General features: G+C 31.8%; 2 protein-coding genes and 1 long non-coding RNA gene across 4 annotated transcripts; 1 reads left to right on the top strand and 2 right to left on the bottom strand.

Moving 5' to 3' along the window:
• Window positions 1-11: 11 nt before the first annotated feature.
• On the bottom strand, window positions 12-4,825 carry LOC110624098 (serine/arginine repetitive matrix protein 2). The gene is made up of 5 exons (XM_021769182.2): window positions 3,987-4,825; window positions 3,656-3,773; window positions 2,428-2,542; window positions 683-1,810; window positions 12-542 (listed from the first exon to the last, which is right to left on the bottom strand). The coding sequence occupies exons 1-5, from the start codon at window positions 4,180-4,182 to the stop codon at window positions 291-293; spliced, it is 1,809 nt and encodes a 602-aa protein (XP_021624874.1). The 5' UTR covers window positions 4,183-4,825; the 3' UTR covers window positions 12-290.
• Window positions 4,826-7,624: 2,799 nt separating this feature from the next.
• On the top strand, window positions 7,625-13,936 carry LOC110624097 (arginyl-tRNA--protein transferase 2). 2 transcript variants are annotated; one of them, XM_021769181.2, is made up of 7 exons: window positions 7,743-7,884; window positions 8,029-8,153; window positions 8,352-8,390; window positions 8,685-8,835; window positions 9,198-10,325; window positions 12,049-12,358; window positions 13,427-13,936. In XM_021769181.2, the coding sequence occupies exons 2-7, from the start codon at window positions 8,105-8,107 to the stop codon at window positions 13,541-13,543; spliced, it is 1,794 nt and encodes a 597-aa protein (XP_021624873.1). In that variant the 5' UTR covers window positions 7,743-7,884; window positions 8,029-8,104; the 3' UTR covers window positions 13,544-13,936. The 2 variants fall into 2 exon arrangements, with proteins under 2 accessions (XP_021624872.1, XP_021624873.1); XM_021769180.2 differs by lacking the exon at window positions 8,029-8,153 and having other exon boundaries at window positions 7,625-7,884.
• A 984-nt stretch (window positions 13,937-14,920) lies between these two features.
• Window positions 14,921-15,663, bottom strand: LOC110623900. Its single transcript, XR_002489344.1, has 2 exons — window positions 15,513-15,663; window positions 14,921-15,376 (listed from the first exon to the last, which is right to left on the bottom strand). It is a non-coding gene; the product is annotated as an uncharacterized LOC110623900 (long non-coding RNA).
• Between the last annotated feature and the right edge of the window lie 1,069 nt (window positions 15,664-16,732).

Here is a 16,732-nt window from a genome sequence, read left to right as displayed (position 1 = left end):
AAGAATGAAGGTAGGACTTAATAATACCTCACCTTGTAGAAATGAGCAAGAACCATAAGAATTAGGATAACTGGTGTTCCTTAATTATACAAAGCCCGTGGATTACAGAAAACTTAATCGCCAAGCAACCTAACAAACTTTACATTACCAAACGCATGACGTTTTGGTCAGTTTCCTTCTCTTTCCAGAAATAGGTTTCTCTTTCAGCAGTCAAGCTGGTCGAAAACCTAAAATAATACTGATGAATGATTAGAAAAGCCATCAAAAGCACGGATATTAGTTTCCAACTATCACCTGCCTCGTAGAGGAGATCGGCCACCTCTTTCACTGCCAACATCATCTTCTAATTCAATTCCATCTAAACAAAAACCATTATTGTTGACACTAACTTCTGAACTAGCATTACTGCTTGTTGCCAGAGGAGAGTCTAAAACGCTAACTGTTCTGCTTCGTGTAGACCCTGATCTCACACTATACATTGAAGATGCTGGAATGTTGGTCATCAGAGGCCGCAAATTGCCAGGAATGCTTCGCCTTATGTCCTGCTCAACACAAAATGAGATCATGCAACTATCTTGGGCAACAACAACAATGTGGCAGGATTTGAAATAATTCAAAATGAAAACCCTATCTACATTTTATTATTCTAACAAGGATACCAAATCTAAAGCCAAATACATACCATGTGTCTTATAGCCATATCCAATGATTTCTTTGAAAGTGTTCTTCCAAAGCCTGAGCTATCTGGTGAGGATGACTTCCCAGACAAGTTTCCAAGTGGAGAAAGCTTATCATCTTGCTTAGGAGGAGCCAATCTTCGCATATTTATCACTCTTTCAACCATTTTGGTTCCAACTAAAGCAGGGCTCACATTGTCTTTAACTTTGGAATTGCCACGATTGATTGCGGGAACAGAGCTGCCACTTGCATGCATAAAGCCATTGGGGGCTCGTCCTCTTGCAGGGGAGCATGATTGTCGTCTTGGTCTTCCATTAGGAGTAGGCTCAACAGAGGAAGATCTAGAACTGGGTGCTCCAGGCCTACCTCTAGTGGCTGAAAGTGGCCTCTCAGGTAGTGAAGTTCTCAAGTTTGGTGGAGTATCGAGTGAGAAACCAGGCATCTCTGAGGGTTTCCATGGCCTAGATTTTGTAGTTGGAGAATTGCCGTGTGATGGCACTGGATTTCTTGCTATTGTGGGTGTTGCCTTGGTAACTGAAGGAATTGATTTAACAGGAGGAGCAGATATGGTTGCAGTTGAAGGCATTGTCTTGGTAACTGAAGCAGTTGACTTGACAGGAGCAGATTTAGTCGGTACACTTGATGGAGTAGATGGCCGTCGAGTTGGGGTTGATGCCCTCGATGTGGATTTAGATGGAGGAATTGAGGGCCTAGCAGTTGGTGTTGAAGATCTCGCAGTGGATCTTGATGGGGTTGAAGATCTTGCAGTGGATCTTGATGGTGTTGAAGATCTTGCAGTGGATCTTGATGGTGTTGAAGATCTAGTAGGAATAGTAGGCTTCACTGCAGAAGCAGTGGGCTTAGCAGCAGGGACAGTAGTTGGCTTAGTTGCAGAGGCTACTGACTTTGATGAAAGCAAAGTGGTCCTAGAAGTAGGCGTTGAAGATCTAGAAGGTTTAGAAGCTGTTGTCAATGTAGGGCGCCCAGTTGGTGTTCCAGGCCGTGATCCTGGACCACCTGATGATGAAGGTCTGCGCATCCCTGCGCCTGAAGAGTTCAACCCAGGGGAAGAAGCTGACTGTTTAGATACTAAGTTGCCCCTTGCAGCAGGATCTGGCTGAGGATTTGCTAGCTATAATCACATTGAACAAAATTTAACTCAGCATCACCAGTTCATGAACCAGATAATCATAAGACCTCAAGAACTTGAATGAATAGAATATATCATCATGAAAACCACCACAGTACGTGTTTGGTTAATTCCCTGCTCATGCAAAGGCTATGAAGTTCAATGTTCAAGAAAAGGTAATAAGTATCAAGGGTGCTCATAGATAAACCCATTGCAGCTAAGGGTTAAACTCTTTATTGCTTCAAAAGTTCGATGTTCAGAACACTTCAAGCATCAAGGAACTGAAAAACAGAATAAGAAACTCAAGGCAACTCTATCACTTGTGCAAGGAAACCTATCAGTAATTAACTAGTGCAAGCAATTTCATGGTTTCTAAAAAAAAATGCAGTCACATATACTTAATGGTTTAACAATAAAAATTGTAGTGATCCTGCAATTCTGTTGCTACCAATGATGACCTTTCCATTTCTAAAACTTGATGACAAGGAGTCCGAACGTTAATTTTTTTCCCTATAAACCATAACCCACCAAAAAAGGGCAGTTTTGTCTTACACTAACAAACTACAATGTAATAAAGACAAAGCAGAACAATTCTGTCTATTGTAAGATTATGAACTTACTCTAGATTTGAGGGCAGTGGGGCGAGCCTTTGGAGTACCAATCTGACTCATTACAGTCTTTTGAGATTCCATCTCCAAAGAAGGAAACAAAGGGGTACCAGGAGGTGTTAGAAGCCTGAAAGCAGAAGGTATCATCAGCTTTGAATTGCTAGATAAATGTGAATCAATGGCCTGAATACATTATAGCATTAGTGCCTAATGGTATCGCTGATCATTCAAATGTTGCAAGCACAACCAGTACAAGAAAACCTTGATACATAAAAATGCTCATAAAAAAAGTTTGACTTCTACCTACACCAGAATATGATCGAGCCTTGGGAACAACAATAATCATCTGCCCTCTAAGATAAGCAGGCCAAGAGATCACTCTTTGGCAGATCAAATAGCTCACATGTATAAATAGTTTTGTGGCAAAGGTTTCTTAAAGCAGCATGAAAAATAATTTTTATTGATATCAGTAAGAAATCAATTTTGCTGACACTTGAAACCTCAACATTTCCTTTACTCCAAGGGAGTGACGGGGAAACATGAGAAATGAGATGAGAAGGCCTTTAAAAGATCTCTCTACCAGCATGAACCAGCAACTAATAAGTGTAGAATAATGCATTTTATTCAGTCAGGTACGACAAAGACAAAAAAAATTACAGACATCTGATGAATTTTAAACAGGTGACAAGATTATGACTCTAACCTTTCCAATGATACATGTTAAATTTGCAAGGTAAAGTTTATCAACTTAAATCCTATTCAACATTATCAACAACTTTTTGCAAGGTAAAGTTTATCAACTTAAATCCTATTCAACATTATCCCAACTTAAGTAAGGTTACCTCTCCACTTTATAAGAGGCATGTGTACAGTTGTCATCATTCACATCTATAACATGTATTCAGCATACACCTCTACCGACAGCAAATATTATCGACATTTATGCATACCCTTTTCTTTCATTATCCTTTCCTTCCCCTCTCTCAGTGCTTTGGAAACGGACCATTCAATTCACTTTCATGGTAGGCGCAAGCTAAAGGAGGACAAAGTATTAAAATAAAAGTTTATTTTCCTGGAGTATAACGTCCACCTCCACTCTTATTCGATAGAAAATTAAAAGCCTCTACTGACCCCATAATAAATATGACCCCAGAAATGAAATATGGAAAATATATGAATCATTTGATCTTCTAAAAAGCAAAACGGGGGGGGCGGGGGGGGAGGAGATGCTTTCAATTACCAGTCGTAGTCATTTTTATCACTGTCAGAATTGAGAAAATCATCAGCACCACCGGCTTTCCGCGCAGGTGTTGCGTTAGATGAGATATTAAATATAGGAGAAGTACCAGGTTTGGAACCTGCAATTTCCGAAAGTACAAAATAAAATTATTACCCAAAAGCTGAAATCACCGGATAACATTATTTTAGTAAGAAATTTAAACCAGATGCTACAACTACAGAAATTACTCAAGAAGAAGACAATTAATTTCACAGTTAAATAAACGTCCAGCTACACCAAATCGACTTCACAAAAACACAAATTAAACAGAAAGCACTATTTTAAAAAATACCTAAAGGTGCATCAAACTCTTCAGTGTTATTTAGGAGGAGATTATGCTGCCCCTTCTCACGCTTCTTCATTTCTAGAAACAACCCGAGCTCCTCGTCCTTCTCCTTATTCATTGATGCCCTTAACTGTTGTCTTTGCTTCACCACCGCCGCTGCCATTTGCATTTGCGAGTCCTGGGCCCTAAAACTACGATTCATTTCCACAAATCTGACCCCGACCTCCCTCGCTCTCTCTCCACTCCAGAGAAAAATAAAAAGTCTCAACAATTCACAGATCGAACAACAAAAACAAACAAAACCTAAAACCTAGCTTAACTTCCCGCTCATCCCCTGAAACACCAGAAAACGCCTAATAATGCTAATTTACAATCTACAAGCTCCCTTACAGAGATAAAATTAGTGAAAAGTTAGATCCAAAATCCACCACAAATGGCGGCATTTCCCGTTCGCTTCTCTTTACAAAACCAAAACCAAACAAGAGAGAGAGATAGAGAACTCAGCTAGAAGAAAGCGAAAAAAAAGCTGAAGCGAGCTCAGAAGAGAACCGCCATTGTTGCGAAACGAAGTTATTAAGGACTTTCTAGAAAGAGAAAGTCTAGAGAGAGAGAAATAAGGTGAGAGGTGGAGATCACAGACCAACAGTGAACGCACAGAGAGAGAGGGAGAGAGAGAGAGAGAGAGAGAGAGAGAGAGGAGATGAATGTAATTAGAAGGATAAGTTGAGGGCGAAATGGTAAAATGGAGAAGTAGATGAAAGGTTCCTTGTAGAAAAGGGTGGGCGGATATGGTGTGGTGAGATTTAGTTGTTGAAGAAGACAACTGGAAAATGGTGAGGAGAGAGAGAAGCAGCGGTGGTTGTTTTTGTCTCACTTAAATACTACGTTTTTTTTCGAATACTTATTTTAGGTGGAAAAATAATTATTATTATTATTATATTACTATTATTTTCATAAATCTCAAAATATTTCAAAATAACAATAATTTCATATAAAAATTACTATCTGGTCCTTAAACTTTAAAAAAAATTATTAATTCACCTTTATTTAAAAAGCATTTAATTATTTTTTTTAACTTTTATAAGACGGAACTTTTTACTTATTTTATTAGATAAAATCATCAATTAATTTATGTTAATTTTAATAAAAAGACTAATAGTATAAATTTAAAATTATAAATATTTAAATAATAAATATAATTAAAACTATAGAAATTGAACTATATTTATTAATTTCTTAATATGCCTCATTTAAAGTGTTTTAAAAAATTAATTGTTTCAAGAATAATTATATAATTGAGCAATTTGTGTAAAGAATATATTATAAAATGCTATATGAAATTTATAATTTTAATTATATTTTTTTTAATTAATGTAAAAATACATGCCTATCTTAATAAGATAATGATATTTTTTTTATCTTTCTTTTATTGTATGTCCTTTAATTATTTTTTATACATCTTCATATAAAATATTTAATCAATGATTTCATTAAGTGTTTTCTCATATATGATATTGAGCTCATGTTAGATATTTTTTATAATTTTAATTCTATTTATTTATAAAAAATAATTTATATATAAAATATATTTCTCTTAATTTTTTTTAATAAAACAATTTATTTTTTATTATTCAATCGATAAATTAAAATATAAATGAGATCGTTTCTGATAACCATCGAATTTCATTATCTAACTTGAGATCAGATCCAAAACAACAGTGTTAGCCAAAAACTCATGAAATCCCTATAATCGATTAGTCCAATACTTTCGGCCTGATCCGGGCGCATGAAGTGGACCGGAATTACACACGAGTCCAAATCTAATAAGAAGAATTTCAATTCAGTGAGGTGACAAAAAGAAGGACAGCGAGTCTAATTATTTTGCAGCCTTGTCCTTATGCGCGCCATAAAAAATTAAATGGCTATATGGAGTGAAAATGACAGACTTTTTAATACGTACGAACTTACAATTATTGTAAATTCTATTTTCTGAATTTTATAAAATCAATTTCTATCCGTCGTTACAGTTTGTTGAAGTTAACTATTTCATTATTATTTTTTAAAATCAATTAAATATTTAAATATTTTTTTAAATTGAATTTAAAAAAGTAAATATTATGAAGAATTTAAATTTATAAGATTTTAAATAATATAAATAATTAAAATTATAAAAATTAAACAATATAAATTTTATAGAGTAAAAGAAACAAACAATCGCTTTGTTTATGGATTAACTTAATAATTTCATTTTACAAAATCCAAAAATGTTTTAATCGAGTTCCTAGAAAATAAAGGCTATATGCACTTACTAATAATGTATTGTTATTATATTTATACAATTAAAAAAATATATAAAAATATTTTATACAAAAATTATTTAATATTAAAAATTTTGAGCACTAAAAGATGCTTAATATCAACCTTAAAAAAAAATTTTCGCATTCATCTCTCTCTTTCAAGAAGAAGATACGCAGCATGTCAAACCTGATAAAATTCTTCGCTCGTTAATCCCTTTAAATTTTATTCTTGCGAATGTACTTTTTAGTGAAATACTTACCGCCTTTTTCTGCAATAGATCCCAGTGAAAAGTGTTTTAAAAAAAAACTAAGAGAGTTAAATTCAAAATTTTCATAATTCAAACTGAATCCAAAACTTCATATATACTATAATTAATAGCTCTATGATTTATCCCTTCACTTATTTTATCAATTTAATCATTAGTCAAAATTAAAAAAAAAAGTTTAAGTCTTTATTTTTTTAATAATTAAATAAATTCAATTCAATTATTTTAAATAAAATCAATTTTTAAATTTTTATTGATAATCAAATAAGTCATAATATATATAATATTTTTTAATAATAAAATATTATTTTTTAATATAAAAAATTTAATATTTTAATTACCATAAAATTTTAAAAAATAAAAATAGTAAATAATTTATAATATCACAAAATAAAATTTTATTAAAAAATAATATTATATTATATCAGTATTTATTTGTCCTTTAATAAAAATATATAAATTTAATTAATAAAAAGATTAAATTAGATTTATTTTAACCATTGAACAAAATATAAAAATTTAATTAAATTTATTTTTAATAAAAATTAGTCTATAAATTTTATAAAATAAAGGCTTTATAATGGTAAATATTTAGATATAAAATAATAAATTATTATTAAAAAGATATGAAGATAATATCACTTTTTATTAAATTTTTAAGAAGCAATTCTATTAATATTAAAGTTGAATAAAAATTAAAAAAAATGAAGAAATCAAAATTTATGACTTAATTATAACATTTTTATATTTCAATAAAATTAAACTCATTAATCATTCTAAATAAATATTAATTACCTTATTTTAAATTCAAATATTTGTATTATTTAATTATTATAATTAAACTGTATATAATGTATACTATTTAATTAATTTATGAAGATTAAAACAAATTTATTAGCTCTTCACGTAAATTTAACATAATAAGTAAACACTTTATTTTTATAAAACTTAAATATGTTTCAACAATTGAATTTTAAAAAATTAATTAAATTAAAAATCGATAATAATTTACTTTATTAATTTCTCTAAAAAAAAAAGTCAATATAGGCATGTAGAAAAGAAAACCTCAATAAGGAAAAAGGAAGGTTTGGGATTTGGAAAGAAGGAACGGCGTCGTTTGTTCCGGTACCAATGAAGAGTTGATCAAAGGGGAGGAGGAGAATTCCAAACAGAGGAAGAGATAGACAAACACGAGAGAAATGGCAGGAAAGCTGAGAAGAAGCGAAGCTAGCACGAGCAGTAGCAGCAATAGCAGAGGAGAAACCGTCGTCGTTGATTGCTTCCGCCGCCGGAGCTCTTGCGGTTACTGTAGATCCGTTGGTCGCACCAGTATCTCTCATGGTTCGAGTTTTATTTTGTTTGTTTTCCGTCCGTTTGAATGAAAAATGTTGAAACTGCTCTCTTTTTTTATTTTTCATGGTTTTGGTTGGTTTAGATTGTTGCATACGTTGATTGACATGATGTCAGTTTGGGGATTTCTTTTAGGCATAATTAATTGAAGATTAAAGCACGGATTAGTGTAACTCTCCTTGTTTCCATTCTTTTGCTGTATCCAAGTGCTATGTGTTTGATTCACAGCCAAGGAGTCCATAATTATAATTTGAATGTGGGTAAGGATGATATGCCTTGCAGCTCTAACGCAAATTTATGCCAAGTGGATGCCATGATGCACTTATTGGAAAATATTTTCTGAATATATGAATTAGAATAGTATATTCATCTAAGTTTTCCATCTTCAATCACATGATTTTTGTTAACTAGACATCAACCTGATGGTTTTTGTTTTCTTGTTATTTTCACTTTTTTAGGTTTGTTGGCTCACAGCATTACGGTTGATGACTACCAAGGTATGTTTGATTTTTGCATCTTCTTTTTTCTCGTATTATTGCACTTATATACGTGCACGGGGGCATACACACACACACACACACATCAGTTGGTCAAGTATAATTTCACAACATGCTGTGAGGTATTATATTAGCTGAAAGTTGTTTTACTTCTGATGGATTTTCTCATTTTTTGTAGTCTTTAATTTGCTCTGATATCTTGCTACTCCCGCTGTCAGCTCATATATTATGTTAAATTTGATGAGAATACTGTTATTCAATTAACATCTTTTTAATCAAATGCTGCTTTGATAGATCTTCTTGACCGAGGATGGAGAAGATCTGGCTGTTTCCTCTACAAACCTGAGATGGAAAAGACATGCTGCCCATCTTATACTATTCGGCTCAGGGCAAGTGATTTTGCCCCTTCAAAGGAACAACTCCGTGTTCTTAGAAAAATGCAAAGGTATGTTTTTTTTGTTGGGATTAAAGCAATCTCAGTTTAGTCTTTGAGATTACAGTGAGTTCTTGCAAGACATGCTTAAGTAACTTTCACATTATGACTTGGAATATATAGTCACTTTTCTCAGCGGAAGATATTAGAAATGTGAGCTGCTTAATCACCAAAATTTAGTAATGCTCTGCTGAGAGAACAGGGTTTATTTTAACCTATGTTAGAATTGCCAATATCGGAGATTATTTTCTAGATGAATTTTTTTAGTTATTTAGGAATGGCCCATAAAATTTGTAGCATATTAATTTCTATCAGATACTTATGTTTGATAAACTTTAGTTACATACTGATTACTGATAGTGCTAAATGCCTAGGCTTTTAGATGGCACAGTGGATGTGAAAAAAACAGTGGGGCTTGTAGATGATCCGAATATCTCCAAAGGTACATGCAGCTGTACATGTCATGAAGTTTCAAGCTCAGGAGCAAATGAATCTTTGTCTGCTAAAAATGAGGAGAAAAATAAGGCAGAGCTTGTTTCTAATTATTTGTCAGATCAAGTTGACAATGCAGTCCATTCTTGTGCAGAAAGTGGGGAATTTCTTTGCAGTTTACAATTACCAAAAGCTTCTGTCAAACAGGTTTCATCAGCCAAAAGAAAGATGCTAGCTGAAGGAGCAAAAGATCTTATGTACTCTAGCAATATTGCATTCCAAATAGTAGCCACTATAAGGCGAATGGTAGCATCTGAAAATGAAACAAGGCATGATGCCAAAAATAATACTCTGTCTCCTGAAATTGTTGCAGAAAAGTTGGCTGCTGCTTTAAATCAATTGTCAGAAACTAGTGGGTTCTCTATCAGGGCTTGCAATGGACACATTAATTTTTATTCAACAGCAACGCAAGCTTCTTTAGGTGAAGGTGCTCAAAATGTTACTAGCTCTAAAGAGTCTGCTGCAGGGTGTAAAAGAAAAGCCTGCTGTATGAGGAAGAATGTCAAACATTCCCAGGTGAAAAGGCGGAAGTTAGAGATACATTTGAAAAGATCCAGTTTTGATCCAGAAGAGTTTGCATTGTATAGAAGATATCAGATAAAAGTGCATAATGATACCCCAGATCATGTTACTGAAAGCTCATACAGGAGGTTTCTGGTTGATACTCCCTTAGTTTTTGTTCCACCCTCTGGTGATGGTAGAGTTCCTCCCTGTGGATTTGGCTCCTTCCATCAGCAATATGTTGTTGATGGCAAGCTAATTGCTGTTGGTGTTGTTGATATTCTTCCAAAATGTTTGTCTAGTAAATATCTATTCTGGGATCCAGATTTTGCCTTTCTATCACTAGGCAAGTATTCAGCATTGCAGGAAATAGGCTGGGTGAAGGAGAACCAAGTCCATTGCCCTAGTCTTCAGTATTATTATCTTGGCTATTATATTCATTCCTGCAGTAAGATGAGATATAAAGCAGCATATCGTCCATCGGAGCTTCTCTGTCCTCTACGTTATGAGTAAGTTACTCATCAAATCTAGCAAATGACCATTAAATAATGGGGTATGATTCTCTGTAGCCACTTTGCAGTTTCTGTACTAGTAGGATTACTCCCAAACTTACAAGTGCAGCATTAGATTTAATAGTTTCTTGAGAGCATCATTCGAGGACATTTCTTAACTTCTAATTAGAATTCCCTTAACTTCTATTTAACATATGCTTATAGTTATTAAAGGCTCAAGACGCACTATGGCACAAGGATCTTGGGGCCTAGTTGCAAGGCGCAAGTGCACACCTGAATAGGGTGAGGTGCAAGAAATAAATTTTTATAAAAAACTGAAACTAAAAATAAAACAATAATAGGTGTAGCTCTATTTAACCAAGCTTATTAAAATTACTTTTTTCTAAAAAAATAAAATAAAAAAATTTGGACGCTCCAAAATACTTTAGATTTTTATATCAGTGATAGAAGAATGAGAAAAACCGATTTTAGATAACCTATAAATAGAGGACCTAAACAACATGTTAATATTACTTTATAAATAGATAGCAAATTATCAAAGAATAAAATTAGGTAAATAATATGTTAATTTCTTTTTTTAAAATAAATAAAGAAGAAATATCAAAAAATGTTGAAATAGAGAACTCACATAACATTGTCAATGATATTTAAAAGAGGACAATGTTAGATAAACTAGAAATAGAAATATCCAAAACCCAATGAATGTGAAAAAGACAATAAGAGAATATTGAAAACTATATGGAAGAAAATGGAATAGAAGAACCATTGTTGAAAATGGAAATATGGGAGGTTTTTAATCATAGATGGGGTGATTTGATGGATTTTGGTTATTAGCTATCACCAACAATGCCAATTATGAAAACTTCCTATTGTGTCAATATTGGATATGGCATATCAGTAAATTTAGGTTGGATGATAATTTACCAATGGAAGTGCTCAGTGTGCCTTTCTGGTGAACGCCTAGGCACATAAGGCAATTCTGGTGAATGTCACTTGCCTTTTTCCTTTAGAGGCAACTGGGGAGTCTTGAGTCTGAGGCATGCTTGAGGCATTCCTTTAATAACTCTGCATTTGCTAGCAATCTATTAAGTAATCTCGTTGGATCCTGTTCTGAGATGTCTCTTAGACTGTAAAATATATTTATGTTGATTGAGCTTCCAACTTCTGTTTCTCTAATCAATTCCTGATATATATTCTGCCATGGAGAAGTTTAGGTCAAACAGTTTGCATTTGTAGCACTAGTTCTTGTTTGATGCAGATATATTGCCTACAAATATACCCGAGTTTGGGAGGGTAGAAAGTTTGGTTTAAGTGTTGCATTTAGAAAAGAATTTAATCTTCTATTTCTGTCTCACTTTTGGTTTTGGGAGAGCAGAGGAGAGAAGGGGCAAGGGTGTTAACTGGGAGATTCAAGCATGGTCAGGTTAAGTGCTGGGGATTGTGCCAAAAAATGGTTCAAATCAGAAAAGGTTGGAAGGCCAAACGGAAAAGCTTTTTGATATTCACCAATCACAATCTTGGATTGTTCTCATGTTCCACAGCTTTGGGTCCAATTTTCCTTTTTGCATTTATATTGCATATTTTAAATGCATAAGTTTCATTTGTGAGGCCAAAGCTTTTGGTTTTCTGCATTGTTTACCCAAGTTATCTATTTTCCATCACTGAAACTAGCCAATCTTTTGGTGAGTCATAGTTTGACAAGTTGATATATCATCTCCAGGTGGGTTCCATTTAATATTGCAAGCCCTTTGCTTGATAGAAAGCCATACGTTGTCTTGTCAGATCATGCACTTCTACAGGATGGAGAGTCTTCAACACCTCCTGCTTCTGAAATTGCCATTGAAGTGCAACATGACGACAACTGTGATGAAGACACAAATGATGTTCTTATAGATGACACTGAAATGATTGAACCTGAATCGGAAAGTTCTGATGATGGATCAGGTCCTGAAACTAGTGTTGAGACATTGGAAAATTTTGATGTTGGTGATATTTTAATTGGGTTAAAGGGGTCCCGTGTGAGATACAAGGTATGCAAACTCTTTCTATTTCTCTCTTACATTTTAAGTATCAGTCTCATTTGTGATCTTCTTTCTGTATAGTCATCACTCCAGAGTCCAGACACTGATTGATCAAACAATTATTTTGATAAAATTAATGGTTGTCAGCATTATAGGATATGCTTTGGTAACAGAAACACGATCCCACTGCCAAAAGTTTCAAATCTGTCCTTTGTAAGATGGCCATTAATTTTAATAGCATAGAACTAGCGTGATACATATTGCAAATGGTTACAATAGTCTCATTTGTTGTCTATAACTAGTTAGCATGGATGTTTATTACATGCTTGCTTCAGCCAATTATATACTTGCACCCCTATACTGTTTCATATTAGTCTATTAAAACTCCTAAGCTAAAATTATAACCTATTGAACACCTAAACTTATAAAAATTATAACAAATAAACACAAATTAACCTAACTATTAATGATTTATAAAAAGAAATAAAAAATAGGTCTATTTACTACTAACTGTACTCGAAATTTTGCTGATTGAATTCTAAATTATCATAAAATGATAAAGTTATATTCATCTTACTTTGTCAATTTATAAAAATTTAGAGCACATTTAGTAAAATTTAGAATATAGTCAACAATATATGTGATCAATTTTTATTTTTTTTCCAATAAAATATCGATTATATGATTAATTTGTGTTTTCTTGATATGATTTTTATAAATTCAGGTGTTGTAAAAGATTACAATTTTGGTTTAGCTGTTAAATATGTTAATTCTAATTAGTACAGGGGGGCAAGTATATATTCAGTTTGCTTTATTTTGTCTCACAATTATAGGATTATGATAATCATTTCAAAGTGATGAACTTTAGAAGTGAGAGGATTTTTCCTCTTTTATTTTTGTAAGGTTCTTGCTAATCATGGTTGGAAAATATTTTTAAAAATTAAAATTAATAAATTTCATGAATTTTCTCAACTAAAATCATTTAGTCAAAAATTTAATAAGGAACTCTGTAGCAATTTGGTTGAAGTCACACTTCCACTAATATCTGATTCTCACTCTGTTACCACCTTCTTCAAGGATCTACAACGAGCTTTTGGCCCCAATGCAAGGAGTTACTTGGAATCTCAGTTATACAGATACAAGAGGGTTGTAGGTGCAGAGTTGTCCGAGCGAATTGTCTATTCACTTGGGTGAGCTTACCTTATCACCATCATCAAAATCATCAGAAATTGATAGTCAGCCTGGGGAGCTGGGTTCTCTGCCGAGTCATACCTGGTTATGGTAAAGCTAGAAGGGAGCTCTTGTCAATATCCAATGCTTGTTTGTTGGGGTTTCTTTATATTCAATCCATGTCAAGCAAGATGATGAGTTGCTGACTGGGGTTTAGTCTGAAGTTTCTATGCATTTCTTGCATTTTCTAGTGGATTATTCTCAATATGCCAAATGAAATGTAGATGACTTATTTGTTTGGTCTTTCAGGTCATTTCAATTACAGCCTTCTTTTACCCACCAATTAGGATATTGAGTACTCTGCAGCCTGCATCTATTAATGCTACAATAAATAAAAAAACTGCTTCATTTCTTCAATCGTTTTCCACCAATTTGCACACACACAAATCAAATATTTATTGGTCCTTTTTGGATATTCTGCTTCACAAGATATTGTTGCTTTGATTTATTTGTGGCATAAAATGGGAATGAAAATAAAATAGTCCTTGCATTCTGAATGAGTACATTATCTTTTAAGTTTTGTTTAAATTTTTATATGTGGAATAGCTTTAATTTGCTCGTTGAGAAAATTTAGAAATTTGTAAAAATTATTATATTTTTACAAATTTGTACATCCTTAGGTGAAAACTATCACTTTAGGGTACTCAGTTGATTGACTATTTGCCGTTGAGCTTATAGTTAAAACTGCTTTTCATTAAAAAAGCACTGTTTCAGAATGTTATAATTTATTAATGCTGGTAAACAAGCAATTTGAGATAAGTTGTTTTGTCATTGTCGCATTTTTATGTTTAAAATTTTATTAAATTTAATTTTAAGTTATTTTTAATATTCTTTAATTATTATATATATATTTTGTTTCAATAGCCGAAGTAATTGCAAAAAGATCTTTAGTAGGTATAGAATGAAGCGCAATAAACATCAGTAGCACAGTAGATTATTGTTTATTTCTATGTTGTTTCATAATTTAACATTTTCTAAGGTCAAATAAAAATATGGGCATTTTGCGTTATTATTTATAAAAAAAATCTCTTTAGTTTAATTATAAAAATCTTAAAATAATAACATAATTTGTTAAAGTTATTTTTAAGTTGTCGCTAATATAAACGTTGAAATTGGAGATATTGAGGGACCACTTGGCAGAGAGACAATATAGAAATAGGTGGGTATGGTGTTTAAAACGATGGAATTGGTAGCTACCCCATTTGGTCAAATGCAGAATATGTCAAAACTTGGAATATCCCATTAGTTTTGCTTGTTTACTCACTCTCTCTCTCTCCCTCTATTTTTATTTTCTTTTTCTTTTATCTTTTTTTACTACGCTTGCATTAGAAGCCCATAAGAGCGCTAGAAATAAATCTAATAGGATGAAAAGATCAAACAACAAGAATTAAGCTCGCCAAACCTAAAATCCAGAAGACTACAACAATTCATAACACAAACAAAACCCAAAAAGCCAAAGAACCACTGTCACTGTCGTTGCATAGACCAGAAAAAACAAACAGACTACTGGCGAGAAAATTGTCTAATATTCAACTAGCATAAGCCTAGACAACAAAATCAACTAAATCACACCCAACAATATCATTGCAGCGATGATAATACACCCAAAACTCAAGTAAACAATGAAAGATTCCCGGAACAACCTGGGATAACCATAACCATCAGAAATACAATCTATTATAGGTATAAAACTACCGCTAAGAGTCAATTGGGCTCAGGCATCGATTTCACTGGCTAACACCATATCCTGCATCATGCAACCACAGCCTGGCTAAAATTTCAGTTGCTCGGCCTACCCTACAAGCAAACACAAAAACCAGACCCAAAATAAAAAACTTGAAACAATCTTACCAAAAAAACAATCACAGTAATAGATTCCAAAAACCCCACTAAAAGAACAGGATTTATATAACAAAAAACATCACAAAATTACCGAGGTCAAGGATTCTCTTTCACCGGTCATGGAACCCTCTTCCCTTTTGGTCGCTTTCTCAATTAAATTAAATTAAGGTCATCTCCAACGCTGCGCCAATTTCTATTTTGGCGTTGTACGCAAGCCAAAATCCTACGGGATTTTGACGCACCGCTACAGTGTCTATTTGGTGTGACACTGTAGCAGTTCTGTTTTTTTTTTTTTTTTTATAATATAATTTAAATTTTATTTCTTTTTTTATTTTTTTAAATTATAATATAATTCAAAATTTATATATATTTTCAATTAAGTTTAATTTTTTTCACTTTTATAATTTTTTATATTTTTAATTTATTTTATATTTTTATAATTATTAAAAATTAATTTAAATTAATATATTCATAATTATAAATAATATTTATAATAAATTAATTTATTTATAACATATTATATAGAATAATATAAATAAATTAGTAAAATGACACATATATTATAATTGAACAATATATATTAATTCAAAATACAATTAAATATTTAAATATTAGATGAAAATATAAAATATATTCAAAATAAATATATTATAATGTTTTTTTATAATTATTATTTAATTAATATAATTTTATAATTAATATATTTTTATTTGTTTATTTATAAAATAATTAAATATTTGAATATTGGATGAAAATATAAAATATATAAATATTTAGAGTGAATATATAAAATTATATGAATTTTTTGAGTGAAATATATAAATAAAATTAAGGTAAAATAAATAATATAATATTAAAGAGAGATAAAAATATAAATAGAATATTTTTTTTTGTGTTAAAAATGGTGCAGAAGGTTGGAGATAATATTACACTATTTTGGTATAAATCATCAAAATGGAGCAAAAAATGGTGCATAGGGTTGGAGATGGCCTAAGCTTTTATAAAATTCTTAATCCAAACAGTAAGTTTATGAATTTACTATTTAAGCAAAGTTCATAAATTCCAAAATTCTTAATTTCTAATAATTTTATATTGAAAAATTTTATTATAAAACTCTCATTTCTCGAAAAGTGGATGGAAAGTCCCTAAAATTAATAGTAAATTGTTTTTAAGACTGTTTTTTTGTAAAAAAAAATTTGTTAATGATATAGAAATTTTAATAACAATATCAAATTGCAGAAAATGATTTTTTAAAAAAATAGAAAATTTTTTTTTAAATGATTTTTTTATTTAATTAGAAAAATATTTTTC

The sequence above is a fragment of the Manihot esculenta genome, chromosome 10, assembly GCF_001659605.2.
Source record: "Manihot esculenta cultivar AM560-2 chromosome 10, M.esculenta_v8, whole genome shotgun sequence".
In the NCBI taxonomy this organism is placed as follows: domain Eukaryota; kingdom Viridiplantae; phylum Streptophyta; class Magnoliopsida; order Malpighiales; family Euphorbiaceae; genus Manihot; species Manihot esculenta.
Note: the sequence above shows the minus strand (reverse complement) of the source record. Positions and strands in the feature narration are given on the sequence as shown.